The sequence below is a fragment of the Paroedura picta genome, chromosome 6, assembly GCF_049243985.1.
Source record: "Paroedura picta isolate Pp20150507F chromosome 6, Ppicta_v3.0, whole genome shotgun sequence".
NCBI classification, from domain to species: Eukaryota; Metazoa; Chordata; class Lepidosauria; order Squamata; family Gekkonidae; genus Paroedura; species Paroedura picta.
The window spans coordinates 6,163,584-6,183,410 of NC_135374.1; the positions used below are offsets into that span (position 1 = coordinate 6,163,584).

Here is a 19,827-nt window from a genome sequence, read left to right on the forward strand (position 1 = left end):
TCAGGAGACTTATGCTTAGTGTGCGACAACCCTTTGGAAATCAATTGAAGGCAGTTTCAGGGGGGGAGCCGTGTTGATCTGCAGCAGAGGAGCTAGATTCAAGTCCAGTAGCATCTCAGAGACTGGCAAGATACTCAGGATAGAAGCTTTTGAGTGTCAAATTTCCATTTGTCAGACACCAGTAGAAGTGGAAGTCCTTATCTGACGAAGGGAACTTTGATTCTCGAAAACTCGTACCCGAAAAACTTAATTTCAAAAAGGTAGCCATATTGGTCTGCAGTGAAAGACTTAGACAGAAGTTCGCTAGCACCTTAGAGAGCGTGTTGGTCTGCAGTTAGAAGAGCTGGATTATGAGCTTTTGAGAATCAAAGTCCCTTTTGTTTGATACAATTAGGAATGGGGGTCCCTACCTGACGAAGTGAGCTTTGATTCTTGGACGCTTTTACTCTGAAAATCTTGTGGATTTCTAAGGGACTCCTGGACTCATCTCTTAACTGTTGGAAATCAATGCACTGGACAGGCGAACATGTATAGGGAACAAATGGATTTTCATGGCTGCTTGAATCCGCCTTCACGGCGAATTGTTCAGCAATCCCAATAGTATGATTTTCTTTAAAAAAAAAATAGATCTATGACTTTGAAACCACAGAGAACTTCTTTGAAATGCGCCCCGGAGTTCAAAAACTCCCCCCCCCTTCACTGCATACTTGACGGTTACATTTTTGTGGTGGGGAAATACATATTTGAACTGGCCTTCTCAGCTAGGAAACAAAATTAAGTCTTGGTGGCCAAATGCTTTGGTGCTGAAAACAGAGACAGCCGTATCACACTCAACTCTGGCTATAAGAAATCATAGAATCATAGAGTTGGAAGGGGCCATACAGGCCATCTAGTCCAACCCCCTGCGCAACGCAGGATCAGCCCTAAGCATCCTAAAGCATCCAAGAAAAATGTGCATCCAACCTTTGCTTGAAGACTGCCAGTGAAACCCGAAATAAAACAGATTGCCATATTGCTAGGCATCACAGGGCGTACCTACTCATTCTTAATCAGATGAGTTATCAAGACGGACAATATCCTCACAGAGCAATCCTGACCAGAGTGACACCCTTCCGAGGCTATGAGACATGAAGGGTGTAATTCCGCCTTGGCGGATGATACATTGGATGATCAACGCCAGAAAGGTAGATGCTGCCGATCTCCATTGAAATGAATGGGACGTGAATGGGGCACTTCAGTCCCATTCCTTTCAACGAGACAGGGCCCCGTTTTCCTGGATCACACCTCGCGGCCGGGACTCGCTGATCTAGAGAATTCATTCTCGGTGATGGCAGAAGACACTTGAAGGTTGGATTTCCGCTCGACCCAACAATATGTCCTAGGGCCGTTCCACCATAGCATGTGTTCAAGTTCCTCGGGTGGATTATCGAGAGCTCCTCAACGGACACGTCTCGCTGTTGGACATTTTGTTCTCTGCTAAGGGCCCCTTCCTACAGGAATGTGTCCAGAACGATACTTTAGAACAGGGGTAGTCAAACTGCGGCCCTCCAGATGTCCATGGACTACAATTCCCAGGAGCCCCTGCCAGCGTTCGCTGGCAGGGGGCTCCTGGGAATTGTAGTCCATGGACATCTGGAGGGCCGCAGTTTGACTACCCCTGCTTTAGCCCTCGACTGGCCAGAAAAGGAAGCACCAATTGGACGGACGCCTGCTACAGCGGAGAATGTTCGTCATAGAATGTGGCCCAGGATCCAGACGGAAACCAGATTCCTGTGTAATGCACAGGGGCTTCCAAGGCAGTGGGAAAACCAAAAAGGGAACAAATACCCACCCTGAGAGAACGAGTCGGGAACTTGAAGGTCCAGCAGCAAATATATAGGAAAATTAAAATTATGATTAGGTGCGCATTAAGAAAACTGAAAATGTTAAGGACACGAGGCACGGTCTGTGCAGTGTTGCATGGAGTGAATGTAAACCAGGGGTGGCTAGACTGTGGCTTTCTAGATGCCCATGGACTACAGTTCCCATGAGCCCCTGCATATATATTTGCTGCTCACCCTTCAGGTTCCATGGCAGTGTAACAGGGGTTCCTGGGTGATAAATCTACATGGCAGGGTTTCCCCGGATATAGAAAAACCCGAAAACCAATGCATCCCGTCCTATCACGAATCTCCAACAGATTGCAACTCAAAAGTTTGTAGGGACAGTTTTCATGTCTGCTAATGCCACGATGTAACCTTCTCCTCACCCTTTTGATGCATTTAAGGTGTTTAAGATGAGCCCACACAGGGTTTCCTAGCAGCCCCTCCTCTCCAAATACTGGCCCAGACCTAATTTGGAGTTGAAGACGGACTGTCGGTTCAGGACGATTTCTTGTCTTTCGGGAATCAAAAGGGGGCACAAGGGTAAACAAAGAGTTTACAGGAAAAGTGATCATATGAAATGCCTCTTGCGTGAATGATTTATGACCTCTTGAGTATCAGCTTATATTGTAGTTGGCCTTATTCACAGTGACTGGCCCATGCTGCAGAAAGCCCGAGGAAGGTCAGATGTGAGAATGCCACCCCGATGACTTAATTCTTGGGGGTTTCCCCCACCGTGCTCCTGTTCTCCTGTTTTTGATCCCCATCGCTTTCAAATCTACATGACGTTGTTAAAAGAACAATAAACCCAACAAAATCCACATTCTTGAGAAACTCCATGAAGACACTATTAAACGAATAACAAACCCAACACAATCCAAATTCTTGAGAAACCCAGATCCAGAACCAATTGCAAAGGGCAATTCTTTGTAATTTATTCTGGAAACGGAATGTGAATTTTCTTGGCCAAGAAGGAAGGGCTGTGTTCACAGATCGGACTGGGTCATGGGAATCCAACCTGATGGTCCAGGAAGGAAGCCAGTGGTGGGAATGCATCAGCTCCAATGTACTAGTATCTGCTGTTCAAAGATTTCGGGGGGGGGGAGGGGAGGGAAACGTTATGCCTGAGATTACGGGGATTTGATACGAGCCATCGCAGACCATCCTGGGATAGGTCTGCTTCTATTTAAGGCAAGGGCCCCCAACACAGTGTGGGCACCACAGTGGGCACTAAACATCTTTCCTGATGCCTGCAAATCCTTTTCAGAATGTGCCAGGGTGGCCTTTGCCTGGCAAGGCTTCTAATTGGCCACTGGAAATTTGATTGACAGGGCGTCACAGTACAAGGATCTTCACCGCATCACTCAGCTACGGTAGCCATTTTGTGGCTTCGCTACCTTACAAAAGTGTGCGGAAGCTCAGAAAGGTTGGAGACCTTTAGTCTAAGGCAGGGGTAGTCAAACTGCGGCCCTCCAGATGTCCATGGACTACAATTCCCAGGAGCCCCCTGCCAGCAAACGCTGGCAGGGGGCTCCTGGGAATTGTAGTCCATGGACATCTGGAGGGCCGCAGTTTGACTACCCCTGGTCTAAGGTATACTTTTACAAATTATTTTGGTGGTGGGGGGCTGGAAACATTTATTTGATCTAACAATAAGCCAACTCTTGGTATACTGGCACTCTTGCTGTTAAAGGAGAGTTTGCTTCCTAAAAACTCGACTTTTAAGACATTGGACTGGGTATACAGAAATACTATATATTTAAGGAAGGTATGCCGTTAACAAATGTACCCCACCGGTGCTTTCCAGCTGACGTGTGAGAAAATTATCCTAGTGGAGTATGAATCTTTTTTTCTTCTTCTTTACTCCCCCCACTCCACCGAAACGTTAATTAGGTTTCAAATCAATGACAACAACAACAACAAAATGTTTAAGAAAACATATTCTGTTGCTCTCCCACGAAAACAAAAAAAACGGGACAACAAAATAGCCTATCGTAGTAAAAAAGACTCGTTTAAAAAAAAAATTAAAAAGATTATTCCATCTTGCCAGTCTCTAAAAAGGAGGCGATTTTGCCTTGCGTGGCCGTTCCTTGAAGGTTGCAGGATCACCCGGGAACGGGTATGAAATCTGAAAACGACCCTTTTAAAAGAGGCTCACGGTTATCTAGAAGGATAACGATAAGAAGATTTAGAACAGTCTCCTGCTTCTCTTTTGTTCTCCCCCCCCCCCATTTGCACAGGAGAAAACTTTTGAGCGCCTATTTCCCTCCTGCCACCTCCTGGAAATCTGACCCTCTCCCCCCAGCTCCAGTGTGACGGGAAAGTAAGAGCTCCAAGGCGAAATCCCTTCACTTTGCCGCGTGACGTAAACGGAGGACTTGCGGGAAGCTCCTTTCCTCTCCCCTTTTTCCCCACGACGGGGACAGAGAGTCCAAAAAAAGAAAAAAAGGACACCAGGGTTTCACTGTGTCTGTACTACGACAAAATAGATCTTCTGCTCCTCTAGGGGAGGGGAAGGAATGATAAAAGATGAGGACAAATTTTCAAAAAAAGAGCGAAGGAAACCAAAACGATGTTGCATGAGTTACTGTGCAACAGCATGATTGCTCCAACCTTGTACGTTATCTTTGTGTGTGTGTGTGTTTGTGTGTGTGTCTGTGTGTGTTTGTTTTTTTTTCTTTTAAAAAAGGATTGAGTACAACACAGTTTGGTAGGCGGCCACAAAAGAGCAGCTGTCTTTGGCAAAAAGTCAACGCGTCGGTCCTCTCTGTCACCTTTTGCCCATCTCACTCTGTCTCATGAAATGGATGTTGTTCGCGCTGTCCGAAAGTTCGGGGTACTGCTCCACGGAGATGACAAAGTAGCCGTCGTAGCCCTGGACACGCCCCGTGTTGAGCAGCTGCTGCCTCTCCCCTTCTGTCCAGGAGCGGGTCCCCTCCTCCCCGTCCCGCAGTCTCTGCTGCTCCCGGGACCACGCTTGGGCGACGGCCCGTTGCCTGGCCAGCTCCAGAACGCGGGTCTTCTCCTCGTCCAAGGTGGTCCCGTAACGGGTGTTCAGACACAGCGCTCCGAACTGGAGCTGGATGTCCGTGTAACGTCTAGTCCTTCCGCTGAGCACGGTGTTGATTTGGGAGACGGTGACGTTGACGCCGTTCTCCAAGGTTCTCCGCCCACCGGTGAGGCCCAGGATGGACAGGTCGCCGTCCGATGGGCCTTGCTTGACGAAATAGTGGGTGTCCGTGCCCTCGATGGTGAAGTGCAAGTTCTCCAGGTAGTGGGCGTTGTTCAGTATGGCTGCGATCCTCCGCCCGTCCTCGTTGGCCGTGCTGATGATGTCGGTGGCCACTCGCCCGTCCTTCATGGCGAACTTGACCCCCTTGCCGATGACGGAGCCCCCTGAAGCAAAATTATTGTTCTCCGTGGCCTCACGGCATCCGGCGATGCTCGAGCTGTAGATCTGCTCGAAGCGCTCCAGGGTGACAAAAGCCTTCAGCTGCTTCTGGACTTCACACTGTACTCCCAAGATTGACTGAACAGGCGGGCAGGAAAGAGGAAGGGAGGGGAGAAATCAGGGTTAGAGGTAAGCAGAAGGGGCAACGTTTATGCATGCGAAGTCATGTTTTCCAGTCCTTTAAGAAGGATGGACAATATTTTCTCTAAATACACTGTTAACTTGTTTAAGTTCTTCCACAAAATGCTGTTATACCTAAATGATTGGAGTGTTTTTTTGGTCTTTCTCAACTTTTTTAACCCTTGAGAACCCCCTGAAATATCCTTCAGGCTTTGAGAAACTCCAGAAGTAGCAGAATATGGTTGGGAAGCATAGCTGTGGACACTCCCACCTGACCCCCCTTCTCACCCCCTCCAGGCCCATCATTGGCTATCTTGGAAGGGGGCAGGTCAACATATAAAAATTAATTAACTCCCACCCTTTCAGGAAACCCTTCCAGGGCCGTCAAGAAACTGCAGAGTTCCATGACATATTGGTTGAGAAAGGCTGACTTAGACCGTTTCCGCATTGGTGATTTCACGACAGGTCGCATGCTGGAGTTTGAGCCAGGGCAGGTTGTGGGCTATTATTATTTATCATACGGCAAAGTTACACAACGAGGCGTATAATAATATAAAATACATAACCAGGTTGACACAATGGGTATGCAGATCGACTGGGCAATCCTCCGGCCCCAGGGAGATTAGATAGGCCTCAACCTGGGCCAGGGCCTCGACCTGAGGAAATCAGAGCTCTCTGGGATTTCGCACAGTTCCGGAGGGCCTGCAAAACCGAACTGTTCTACCAGGCCTACGGTTGGGACCAGGCAATAACACCAAGAAATACTGGCCTGCCCACATGAAGCATCTGCCAATGGAGACCCCGCTAACCTCTGAGACCCATAGGAAATTATATTATAAAAGTCAGGTGTTTAATTGGAGAGTTGTATGATTTTATTATGTATGATTTTATACTGCTGTTAACCACCCTGAGCTGATAGGATGGGGCAGTATGGAAACAAAATATTCGTTTATTTTAAATATATGGATAAGGAGAGTACAATGAGCTCGGTCATATCTCCCTGGAAATCACGATGCTCACGTTCCTGCGATAGATGGAGACTAGTTTGGGTTCTGTTTAGGTCCTGGTATTCTGCCCCATTTAAACAACAGGTCTGCCCAATTGCCAACGCCTGTTCGTATTCTATTTGCTGTCGTCCATAGCTTATGCAGCAAGGCAGTTCCTGCAGGCCTCTCCTTGTTAGGTTACGGATATCGGGTGGAACTGATTGCATCCGTCTTTGGAACCGTTCATTCCCCAGAGTGAAAATCTGTGATCGCCAAAATGGGGGAACAGTGGCTCACTGCTCTGGTGACTTGGGGGACAGAGAGGATAAGAAAAGGTACTAGGTCAAGACACGAGATAATGCGGAATGTTCTCCGACCGCTCTGTGAGAGCCATAACTGGAAACCTCTCTGTTATCACAAGGGTGAGTCCCGTGTCTTTGAAAAGCGGCTTAATTTTAAGATCTAACGACCTTGAATGCAGTCTTTTAATAATACAGCAATGCACTGGGGAAGGAAGCTTTCTTCTCCGTATGAAAAACAACCCGTGCGCTCCTTGGCGGTGGAAATAAAAAGGGAAAAGGATGCAAACAGATTATGCAAAGTTCAAAGCGAGAAAGTTGCCTGCCTTTGAAATTTTTTTTTCCTCTCTATCCCAGCCTGTTTCATCTTTCCATCATGAATTTCCCCTCGTGAACTTGTGAAGAAGGGAAATGGAAAATGCCATTTGAAGGGGAGGGGGAGGAGAGGGAGAGCAAGAGAGAGAGGGAGACCTCTGATGATGCTCAGGCCGTAAACAAACCGGTCGGATAAAGAAGAATGGTACGGCATCAGAAGCAAGGAGGGACTGCAAATATCGACTGCAAATTGATCCAGCAAATAAGAACCCTGGGAGATTCGAATCCAAGATCTGACTGAATCCTGGATTCAGAGCGGCTTTACTGATTGCAAAAGCATTTCACTGTAGCAATTTATTTTAGTTCATTTCATAGAATCGTAGAGTTTGAAGGGGCCATACAGGCCATCTAGTCCAACCCCCTGCTCAACGCAGGATCAGGGGTGGCTCTCCAGATACCCATGGACTACAAGTCCCATGAACCCCTGACAGCAGCATGCTGGCAGGGACTCATGGGAATGGTAGTCTATGGGCACCTAGTGAGCCACAATTCGGCCACCCCTGATTTATATTCTGCTTTTCTCCCCACTGGGGGCTCGAAGCAGCATATCATGTCATTCTTCAGTCCTCCAGGGCAGGGGTAGTCAACCTGTGGTCCTCCAGATGTTCATGGACTTCAATTGAAGAAGAGCAGTTAAACACTGACTGTGGACTGGGAAGGAGGCAAAAGAGGAGTGAGTGGATCATGGAAGATCCCTATTCACGCAGAAAAAGGACAGAGCTTCTAGTGTAGAGAAGTAATCCCTGCCCAGTGAAAAGGCAGATAAGTCTAAAGAAAGGCATGATCCCTGGTTTATGTTTATAGAAGGATCCTGGGAACTCTGTTGCGTGTCCTCATCTTCTGAAACTTGAAGAGTCAATCAAATTCGGGCACCCAGGCTTGAGTGTTTAAGCAGACACTGAAAAGCCTCAATGTTTTAAAAACCTAGTTGAAAAGCAAAAACACCTAATTGTTGGCAACAAGGTATCTTTAATTTAGCGTGATTACGAAGTTACCAGTTATTCAGCTGCCCACTTCATACATTCCACCTTTCCCCCTACAAGTTAAATAAAATGTTTTGTTTATTTTGAACTTTCAAAAGCCTCTTCTGTGCCATTTCAGTATATCAAGAAGATTTTGTCTCTTCCCTCAGTTCACTGGGCTAGGCGAGCATCTAAATATACAATAACTTGACTGAGGGGGACCACTGTAGACCAACAAAAGAGAAGACTATAAATATAGGGACTGCTGAGCACGAAAGAAGAAACAAAGGGAAAATGCTGCTTGGGAGGGAGGGAAGATGGCGAGATCGCCATACCATGCAGTTCTGGAGGATTACCTTGCTATTGTCCCATTCTTGCGTTTTCAGCTGCGTGTGGGTAAGTTCGTAAGAGGGCTCCACAGCCTCCACGTCTGGTTTAGGATATCCGGGGATGACATTGTGTAGCTGAAACCCGAAGGTAAGCAGCCAGCTGTTGACATCTGGAAGGAGAGAGAAGAAGGAGGAGAAGAAATCCCGGAAGTCATCTGGTAACTGCACAGTGAGACACATGGCGACCAGAAAGAGCAGTCCAACAACACATGTATCTTTTCCTGCATCTTCTCATGGCTCCCCTCTTTCGGAGACGGAACACCCAACCGTCCCACCCAAGTGGAGAAAATACGATTTGGGCTAGTTGTGAACGTTAAATCATGTCAAGATTGTTCCGCTATTGCTATCTGAGAATCTGAGATGCTCCAGGGGAACATCTGTATGTAATGTGGTGGCTTTCAGTCGGTGGGTTGGGACAATACAGTGGGTTACGAAGACAGGAGGAGGCTTTGCTTTAGGATGCTTAGGGCTGATCCTGCGTTGAGCAGGGGGTTGGACTAGAGGGCCTGTGTGGCCCCTTCCAACTCTATGATTCTATGATTCTATGACTAGATGGCCTGTGTGGCCCCTTCCAACTCTATGATTCTGTGATTCTATGAGGGGGATCAGGATGAGCCATGAGGAGATGCAGGAAAAGATACACGTGTTGTTCAGTTGCAAGATAGGTATTGGGAAAATATCAGGAAAAGTTTTTTTGCCGTCTGGGAAGTCCAGCAGTGGAATGGGCTGCCTCAGGAGGTGGGGGACCCTGTTCTCGGGACAAATTAGCATCATTACGAGTTGTTCTTTCTGGGCCAAAGCAGCAGACATCTGGATGGGTCTACACCGGGGGTAGTCAAACTGCGGCACTCCAGATGTCCATGGACTACCATTCCCATGAGCCCCTGCCAGCGTTCGCTGGCAGGGGCTCATGGGAATGGTAGTCCATGGACATCTGGAGGGCCGCGGTTTGATTACCCCTGATCTACGCTATGAGTCTCAGCCCGAAAGAAGGACGGCTGCCCTCAACCAGAGTAGGGTCTATTCAGCCTTGGCTCCGCAGCCTGGTGGAATCCGTGGCCGTCAGAGATCCGGGACACGATGGAACTCAGGGCCTGTAAAACAGCACCCTTCCACCATGCTTATGGTTAAGGCCAGAACCCGTAAATAAAATCTTACAGGCCTCCCTCCCTCCCTCTTCCGATCATCCCAGCATTGAACAAATGGCTGCGGAGCAGGATAAACACAGTGTGGCAGGATATTTGTTGCCTTTCTTGGTTTATTGTGTTTACACTGGAATTTGAATATGTCGTAAACCGCCCTGATCTTATCTGCAGAGAGAGAGAGGGGGGCGTTTAAAATTTCTTCCAGTAAATAAACATTAAAGGCCCGCTGATTTCAATCCGAGCCATTTAAAAGTAGCTCTATTGCTGATGCTTTCTCCCTCTGGATGGATTAACCTGCCAGAAAGCGACAAGCTGGTTGGTCTCGAGACGGAACAATACATTTCGCCTGACATGAGTTGCGTGTCTGCTTCCTCCCATAGCCCCTCGCCAGCACGGGTCAGAGGGAATTCATTTGGGGCCACTGCAGAGGCCATGCCCGACTCGCACGGGGGGGGGGGGGTAATAGAAACTCAATCTATCACGGTTTCCCACCCCTGGAGACAAAACCAAATGGGCAAGGAAGAAATCCGTGGACCACAAAAATGCACTTACAAAAGTGTGTATTGAAGGTGAATTCCAATTAAGCAAGCTTTCACAGAAATACAGAGCTGGATGGTTATCCATGAGGTCATCTAAACCAACCCCCCCCCCCCCCTGAACAATGCAGGAAATTCTCAGCTACTTCCCTCTCAACTCCCTCAGGGACCTCTGCTCTACGCCCAGGATGAGCTTCTATGAGCCTTCAGGAATACAATGGGTGCTAGATTGGGGGGGGGGGAGTGGAAGAACTCTGCAGATGGCCTCCCCCTCCCACGAGGACCCGGAAAGGCTGCAGGCAGCTCTTAGGGAACGCACCGGCAGGGGCAGCTCTCATGCAGCACGGATCTGCTGCCTCCGAGCCTCGGAGGGAAGTGAAAGGAGGAGGGGTGGTCAGGGGTGGGGGATGGAAGGAGATTGGCTGGCCACTGGACAGACAGGCAAGCTGGTTGGAGGAGGAGGAGGCACTCAGGGGCGGGACAGCCGCCCTGAGTGGGTGTCAAGCGCTGAGTGGCACTTAAGCCATGAGACTCGCTCCTCCTCCAACCCCATACCAGAAATATTAAGTGAAACAGATTATAATAACAATATTTAACAATTGATAATAATAATATTTTAACATTTATATCCAGCCCTTCCAGTGCACAGGGCAGGCTACAACCTTCAAACATTTACAAGATTCAAATATTCTGATTTTTGTCCGTCCTGTCCTTCGACTAAGTCCCAAATGCGGGAGGATTGGCACAAGCGGATCTTCCATCTCTTCTCCTTCCTCCCCTAACATTTAAAATTACATTTAAAGCCGCGAGCCAGCTAATGAATAAACACAATTAAATTGAAGTGACAATTAATTTAGGGTTAACTCTGCAGATGGCCTCCCCCTCCCACGAGGACCTGGAAAGGCTGCAGGCAGCTCTTAGGGAACTCACCGGCAGGGGCAGCTCTCTCGTGGCAGGGATCTGCAGCCTCCGAGCCTCGAGCCTCCGAGCCTCGGAGGGAAGTGAAAGGAGGAGGGGGTGGTTGGGGGTGGGGGATGGAAGGAGATTGGCTGGCCAGATAGGCTAAGGAGGTGGTGAGCTCCCCCTCACTGGCAGTCTTCAAGCAAAAGTTGGATACACACTTTTCTTGGATGCTTTAGGATGCTTAGGGCTAATCCTGCGTTGAGCAGCGGGTTGGACTAGATGGCCTGTATGGCCCCTTTCAACTCTATGATTCTATAATTCTATGATTCTAGGGTCAGCAACAGTACCAGCATCGGCCGTCCTGGGTTGGGTCACTGTCAGATCTCCCGGAACTAGACTAAAGTAAGGGGGCATCCTTAGTAGTGGGGGTGCGTAGATGATGTTGTTTCACCGGCCCCAACCATAAGCCTGGCGGAAGAGCTCTGTCTTGCAGACCCTGTGGAAGTCTGTTTAACATTCTGCTGCTTTGAACCCCCCTGGACAGCCTATCTTGAGGTGGGGCAGCTGTCAGGGCTCAGGGCCTCGGAGTTAGGGGTAGGCTCACTGATGTCGACCCTCCACTCACCTGTGATAGCATTCCACCATTCTCCTAGCTACACTCATGTTGGAGGGGGAGAATTGGGAACTCTCCCCCTGGGCCCCCGCAAAACCTGGAACCGGCCTCGCTTCCCATTCCAGTCTGTGGGATCTTGCCACACCTCCAGAGTAATCCCACTGACTCCAATTGCGTTTGTTTTGTTTGGTCACAGGCGGCAGTCTCCGAGCTCCGGCCTTCGCCGATAGCAAACGTATAGCTGCCTTTCCGTCAGTGCCAGTTCTCACGGACGAATTAATGCTTAATCGCACTGCTATTTTGAAAAGGCTTGATAAAAGGTCGTGATTACAGAGGATTTATCCACCGCTCCGCAAGAGAAAAGATCCCTAATGCAATTTACAGCCTGGGCCGCCAGCTGATGCACATGTTGATACTTCTGTGACTGATGGGAAGCAGAAGGGCTTTCCTCGCTTTTTAATCTGGTGACCGGGATGTCCGGAGGAGTGGGAGGAAGCTGTGGGGCAGAGGGACTCTTCAGGTATGTTTTTGCTTGCTCTTTGGCTTACGTGGGGTTTGGGACACAGGTGCGTGTTTGGGGGGAATGTGGCTTCAACCATGATAAGCTAAGAATAAGCCTCCTCCTTTGAATTAGCCTGTCTGTCACATGCCAGAATTGGTTGCGATAGGTAAACAGCAATGGCCTACAAAACCCCTTTCAGCTCTAGGTGTCATATCCGCTCTCCTGCCAGAGCCAGGAAAGTTGAGTTAGAAGCTTACTTGAGCTCCACCATCCCCTCTCCTTACTTTTTGAACCTCCCCTGGCCTTTTGGGCAAACTTTATGGCTCAGGGAGGCTCTCCCTCCTCTGTCGTATAGAACTCTGAGAACCTTCCCTTATCACCCCGTTTGTCCTTGGCTTGTTTGGGAGATGCTGGAAATTTACTGCCGAGAACAACCGTAAGGGCGGCCCAGATGTCGCCAGCTATTTGCGCCTTTTTAGATCAATAGCCTCTTCCCAGGTGAACCCCTCCTCCTGCCTGAATTACCTGAATAAATACCCCTATGGGGGCGACCCATCCCTGTCTCAGTCAGTGTTCCCCTGTACCCACTATGCTACGTCTCGCATCATCTAATGAAACATTTCAATAAAGCACAACATGTGTCTGGAGCAGTTCTGCTCAAGAGGATCTCTTCTGATCAAGCGGGATCGGCCACGGTTTCCGACACTAGGACAATGTGACATATAAAAGTCCTCTTCCTAATAAGGACCCAATCTGGAGACACCACGAGTGTGAATCTGACAACTTACCCTGTTATAAGAAGACATTTGTTGTCGTTGTTAGTTGTGAAGTCGTGTTTGACCCATCGTGACCCCATGGACAATGATCCTCCAGGCCTTCCTGTCCTCTACCATTGCCCAGAGTCCATAAGAAGACATATAAAGGTAAGGTAAAGGTATCCCCTGTGCAAGCACCGGGTCATGTCTGACCCTTGGGGTGACACCCTCTAGCGTTTTCATGGCAGACTCAATACGGGGTGGTTTGCCAGTGCCTTCCCCAGTCATTACCGTTTACCCCCCAGCAAGCAAGCTGGGTCCTCATTTTACCGACCTCGGAAGGATGGAAAGCTGAGTCAACCTTCACCCGGCTGCTGGGATTGAACTCCCAGCCTCATGGGCAGAGCTTTCAGACTGCTGCCTTACCACTCTGCGCCACAAGAGGCTCTTTAGAAGACATATAGTCAAGCATAAAGTAACTGGGAGTTGACTGATGGACAACAGAGAAGATAGCCCACAAAAGGGTTCCCTTACCTGTCATGTAGCACTTGATATCCTGAGAGTTGCTGACAGGATTGTTATTTTTGAACATGTAGAGATTGAAGGGCATGATATTGCTGCTACTCAGACGTTTCCAGATTTCATGGTCAGGGCTCGTCCACCGGCCGGCAAGCACGTCGTAGTCTCTCTTCCCCATGTGGATGAGTTTGGTGAGGGGGTCGTAGAGTCCTCCTTGGTAACCGATAATGATCTGAAAGTTGGGATTGGTGTCCATGTAGATCTCCCCGTAAGCTGTGTACAAGATCTGCTTGATCATTAAGCCCGTTCCGCTGAAGACGGCCAAGGGAGTCCCGGTGTTGTCGCAGGCGATATAGAACTCGTCCCCGCTGCTGAGCTCCATGGCAAAGAGGTGGCCCTGGAGGTCATAATAGAGGGAGGTTATCTCCGAACTCGAGTGGTTGTAGAGGTGGGTGACTTTGGTGGGGCTGGTGAGGTCTGCGTAAAAGAACTGCAAATGGTGTCCGTGGGCCGTTTTGCTGGAGACCCTTCTTCCGAGTCCATCATAACGGTACTTCACCGACCACCCGGCGGCTTTGTTGTATGCCTTGATGAGCAGGCCTGCCGAGTTGTACTCGAAAATGTCGTTCCCCCTTTGCTTCAGGAAGCCATCTTCATCCATCTTGTACTGCACGTCCCCCAGTCTTGTGATCCTGTCCCTGAGATCATATCTCAGGGGAGTGAGGCGGGCGCTGTTGCCGGGACTCAACAAGTGGAGGTTTCCATTGAGGTCATAGCTGTACCGCCAGAGTGGCTTCTCGTTGATTGACACGGTCTGGAGCTGACCGTCCGCGTCGTACTCGTACGAGTACCTCGTCGTGTTTGCGTACGGGCCGACCTTCAGCTCCTTCTTCACGACCCTCCCCATGTTGTCATACTGCACGGTCATCCAGTACATGAGGGACCTGAATATTTCGTACTGCACTTCTTTCATCCTGCCATACGCATCGAAATGCTTTGTGTGAGTCATGACCGCGGTGGTGATGATTTGGTTGATGTCGTAGTAGATGACCCCGAATTTGCCGAACTGTTCCGTTTTCCCTGAAACGTCGTCGTATCGGTAAAGATCTATGGGTAGCGGGGTCTCGTTGATCACCGCTTGCATGCTGGTCACTCGGAAGCTGTTGTCGTAATTGTAGTCAAAACGGGCGTTCACCATGCCTTCTTCTGTGAAACGGAAGATCTGTCGGTCAATGAGTGGTCCAATTTGTCTGTAGCGGATGGTACAAGTGAAGCCCTCGTTCTGCAAGTTGATGGTTTTCAGCATCCCAGCGATTTCATCGTAGGTGAAGCTGATCTTCGTCGTGTCGTAGAGCATCTCGGCCAGCTTGGAGAGTTTGCCGTATTTGTAGATGACCCGCCTTCCTGTCCCCAAATGATAGGTGTGAAGGAGCTGCCTTTCCTCGTTGAAATCCTGAATCACGGACGCGTTGCCCTCCGGGGGCCTGTAGATATTCCTGTAGTAACCAATGGAACGGATGGTTTCCAAGGTCTGGCGGGCAACGTTCGGCATTGTCACGGAAGACAAACGATCGTTCTTATCAAACTCAAAAATGTACTGCCGTTGACTGTGAAGAAGCAGCACCATGGACTGTAAGGAGGAAGGGTGAAATAATGATCATTCCTCATATTTGTAACTGTAAACAACTTGAAAATAATCAAGAAGGACACTGATATGATTGTCAAACCCCCCTGCAAATTTTGCATATGTGATCTGGGAGAGAGAAGTACCCTCACAGTTGGTGGCATGCTGGGAATAATTGTGCAGCTTCCTGTTTTATGACATTTGCACTCTCTACCCCCCAATCTCACCAAAAATCTTTTGGCAAACCAATGGATCTAAAAGGAAATAGGACTGACACCTTACGGACTACTGATATTTTTTCCAGCATAATCTTTTTGGGATCAGAAGTCACTTCAACTTCTTGAAGTATTATTATTTTTGCTGTTATTATTACAAAAATATTTATATGCCACCTTTCCACCCAAATGGGGTCCCCAACATGGCAAACGTCAGGAATTAAAAAACTGAAAATACGGATCTCTGACACACGAAAGCTTATGCTGAATGATATTCTTTTAGTCTCTAAGATGCTGATGGATTCTGTTTTATTTTGCTGCTCTGGACTAGCGTGGCTCCATATCAGGTATTATCGACAGACCTGGTTTCTTAAACAACCAAGGTATTAAAGATTTCTGCCCACTAAAGGCAACCCTCTGACTGCCTGGTGAAAATCCACTGCTGATATTCCAAGATATGGCCAGGGGTGAGGAGGAATGGCTCTCCTCAGCAAGAGGAATTTGTAGACTATATATCTCTTTTCCAAGTATGTGAGCAATATGGTTAGATAGTTACTAGGGTTTTCTGCACAGAGGAACAAGTCCCTGTAGATTGCCAATTCAGTGCAGTGGCAATAGGGCTTCTAGACGATTGGTTTCCATGACTTCTCCTGTCTTGTTGTTCTACGGGTGTCCTCCTTGGCCCAGAGCACAGAGGCCTTAAAAAATAGCTAGATTGATATAGCACTGTAATCTTATAATGATTTATCTTCTGGATTCTCTGAACGCCTAGCTTTCATTTAAAAGAAAAACAATGGCTTTCTCCCCTGTTGTTGCATAGACAGAAGGGAAAAGGTGTATGTATCACAGTCATTAAAATGGCTAGAGGCTTAACTTTCCTTAAACTGAAAGCTGGCGCTTCAGAGGACCAAACCTATAGAATATTATGTTATTATAATGCTATAGCGATCTAGCTATTGATGGCTTTGTAAAGCCCCCTGGTGGCAAGGCGTAGGAAATGACAGCCATGGGAGAACATGGCAGGGAAAGTGGGTGGTGGTATACCTTCATATGGGAAGCAAAATGCTTCAGCTGCGTGGTGGCAGGAAACATTGGATCAAGTGTTTAAGAAAGGACAGAGAAAGTATTACTATTATTATTATCATCATTATGATCATCAGATTTATATATCGCCCCTCTCCGCTAGTGGACTTGGGGAGGCTTACAAAATACTTATAAAACACTCATAATCAAAATTTAAAGCATCCTACAATTAAAACTCCCATCCCCAAAATCATCTTTAATGTGGTCTAGGGATTGGCTATTAGCCGGGAACATATGTCTGGTCAAGAAGTGGGGAGGGGGAGGAGCCTGGAGATTAGAGGCGGGAAGCCCCCATGATGTTAAGCTGCCTTTGCCACAGGCCTGGCGGAAGAATGCAGTCTTATAGGCCTGTGGAATTGCAATAGCTCCTAATCTTGGATGGCAACTCATTCGTCCAAGGGAAGCCATGGAAAGGCGATGGATTGGAAGCAACCCTGTATGGAAACTTAGAAATAAATCTGCTGCAGTTGGAAATCCAAACTGGAATACAAATTGTTGAAGCCATTGCTGTTCCTTCACCCAGCATTCCCCCAAACTGAACACCCTTGGGTTCAAAAGCAACGTGAAGGCTAAGAGTCCTTGAAGGGAAAGACAAGGAAAGGTAGATGATAAATCGAGAGTAATCAACATGTGATCTCTTAAAAGTTCCCAAGGGAAGTTCCGAACCTGTAGCCAGCCACTGACCTTTTCCAAGTAAGTGTAGCTCCAGGACTTCCCATCGGCAAAGATTCTGGATGTAATTCGGCCCGACTGGTCATAGTCCATCCTTTCCGACATGGTCCCCCGCTGGATCCCAGCAATATGTCCTCCCGGGGAGTAGGTGACATTCACTCCGTTCAGCCTGCTGCTGGGGGACCAAAGGCTGGGCCGGCCGGCCTGGTCGTACAGGATCCGCAAGGTGAATTTGCGGTGATCGTCGTAGATCTTCTCGGTTCTCGTCACCCGATCAAAGTCGAGGGAGAGCAAGTTTCTGTTATGAACCTGCGGCAGACCGGGGAGGAATGAGAATCAGAATGACACGGAAGGGCCCGCGAGGATGAATTATTAACGGCGCTTCAAAGCAAACAAACGACCGTGGTGATTTTTTTTTTCTTTTTCTGGCGAGCTGACAAATTTCTGTTTCTGTAAACAATTCTAAGCTCTAGGATGCGGGGAGGAAAAGCTGTAAGTTGACTGCAATAAAGCGAAACAAAAATCGAAACACAGAAGCCCACCCCGAATGCAAACCCGCACGATGAAAAAGGTGCCCCGGGGCTCTTTGCTTGACTGGTAATAATTCTCAGCATTTGTGTTTGTGTGTGTGTAAAGTGACAATGAGTCGCAGCAGGTTTTCAACGCAAGAGACAAAGGACACAATTTAACATGGCTTTTCCTTGCAAAGGAACCCTGGACTTCCCGGGTGGCCTCCCATCCAAGTAAAAGGCTGCCATAAAGAGGATGGAGCAGAGTTGTTCTCTCTTGCCCCCAGAGGGACGGACCAAAACCAATGGGATGAAATTAATTCAGAAGAAATTCCATCTAAACATCCGGAAGAAGTTCCTGACCATTAGAGTGGTTCCTCAGTGGAACAGGCTTCCTCGGGAAGTGGTGAGTTCTCCATCTTTGGAGATTTTTAAACAGAGCCTGGGTAGCCTTCTAACAGAGAGGCTGATTCTGTGAAGGCTCAAGGGGGTGGCAGGTGACAGTGGAGGAGCGAGAGGGTTGGGAGTGTCCTGCACAGTGCAAGGGGTTGGACTAGATGACCCAGGAGGTCCTTTCCAACTCTATGATTCTATGATTCTATACCAAGCACGGCTGACCATGCTTAGCTTTCAAGATCTTGATGAGATTGGAACGAAGTTTGAGTCCAGTGGCAACTTTATGACCAACAAAGTTTTATTCAATGTATAAGCGTTCATGAGCATGCACATGAAGCATCAGAAAGAAATGTGCATGCGCATGAAAGCTTACACCTTGAATAAAGCTTTGTTGGTCATAAAGTTACCACTGGACTCAAACTTTGTTCCGCTGCTTCAGACCAACACCTGAATTTATCCTGATGACATTGGGTCAGCCGGGGTCATCCAGCTCAGGGCTTTCAACTTGCGCTGCTTTCCAGTTGTTAGGCTTCTGAGTTTCCCCACATTGCTAACTTTAGACAAACTAGGAACCTAACATGCTCAGGATCCCAGGCTTGTCTGGAGAGAGTTACTTTTTGGCTGTATTCAGCTGCCGTGCCAATCTAGCATCAATCTGGAATGTGTAAGGAGCCGGCCCTTTGTTGGACTTGGGCGTGCAAATCGTTCTGCTACCCATCTCTTCTTCTGCAGAGTGCGAGGCGGCCATTGTGGTTTAAAACTAGCTGTGATTAAAATTAATTCTGCACGCTTGCATTCACAGGTCATGGGCAGCCGGAGTTAGTTTGACAGCAGGGTTCCTTCGCCGAGCTCCATGCAAAGAGAACCGGGGAAGGTAGACGAGTGCAAGAACCCCGTTAAAAACTCCACACAGTTGGGCTTAGGTTTGGCATGACATGACGTCTGAATGCAGGTCTACATTCATCATGCGCAAGTTTTTAAGAGGACGAGTGTGTGTGTGTGTGTGTACCCCAGGGGTAGTCAAACTGCGGCCCTCCAGATGTCCATGGACTACAATTCCCAAGAGCCCCCTGCCAGCGAATGCTGGCAGGGGGCTCCTGGGAATTGTAGTCCATGGACATCTGGAGGGCCGCAGTTTGACTACCCCTGGGGTACCCCTACAAAGAACATGAAATCAGGGCTTATTTCTACTGCGGTTCATTTGTGAAATGAGGATTCGGCTAGCCAACGGAGGATTCGGCTACACAACGATGTGTGCAGGCTTCAGCATCTCCGTGCTGGCTAGCCGAGACTGCAGTTTAGAGACTGTGTAAAAACATCACTAAATCACAAGTCTGGATTCAGCCCAGATGTCTGTATTCCTACATCACGCAAAACCCTAGTTAAGGCTGTTTCAGGTGGGTAGCCATGTCGGTCTGCAGTAGAGAGCAAGATGCAGGTCTAATAGCACCTTCAACATCCATGAGATTTCCCCATTGTAATCTTTCAAGGTTCAGAGCTCTCTTCACCAGATGCCTGAAGAAGTGTGCAGTGACTCACAAAAGCTCCTCCCCCTGCCTCAAATTTTGTTAGCCTCAAAGGTGCTCCTGGACACTTGCTCTTTCCTGCTGCTACAGGTAGACTCACATGGCTACCCATAGTAATTCATCAGATGGTTAAGACAGTGATGAATAAACCAATCTCACCCCATGATTTTAGACCATGGTTTGACCGAACGGCCACCCTGTAGCCACACAGTATGATTGGCACGTTTCCCCAGGCCATCTGGGCGAGGCAGGGTTGCCCAATCAAGGTTGGAGATTTGGGAAGGAAGCTCGAGGAGGATGGACCTCAATGGGGTACAATGTCATGCCACCCTCCGAAGAAGCCATTTTCTCCAGGGGAACGGATCTCTGTAGTCTAGATTCCCCA

The 19,827-nt window shown here is 48.3% G+C and overlaps 1 protein-coding gene across 14 annotated transcripts in view; it reads right to left on the bottom strand.

Annotated features, from left to right (window-relative positions):
- Nucleotides 1–3,784: 3,784 nt before the first annotated feature.
- Nucleotides 3,785–19,827, bottom strand: part of TENM4 (teneurin transmembrane protein 4) — a 1,513,397-nt gene continuing 1,497,354 nt past the window's right edge. For all 14 annotated transcript variants that reach the window (XM_077341303.1, XM_077341304.1, XM_077341305.1 and 11 more), the window contains 4 exons: nucleotides 17,024–17,320; nucleotides 13,433–15,047; nucleotides 8,412–8,554; nucleotides 3,785–5,391 (listed from right to left, as the gene is read on the bottom strand). In XM_077341303.1, the coding sequence (XP_077197418.1) occupies nucleotides 4,633–5,391; nucleotides 8,412–8,554; nucleotides 13,433–15,047; nucleotides 17,024–17,320 (2,814 nt within the window). In that variant the 3' untranslated portion in view covers nucleotides 3,785–4,632. The remainder of the gene's footprint in view (nucleotides 5,392–8,411; nucleotides 8,555–13,432; nucleotides 15,048–17,023; nucleotides 17,321–19,827) is intronic.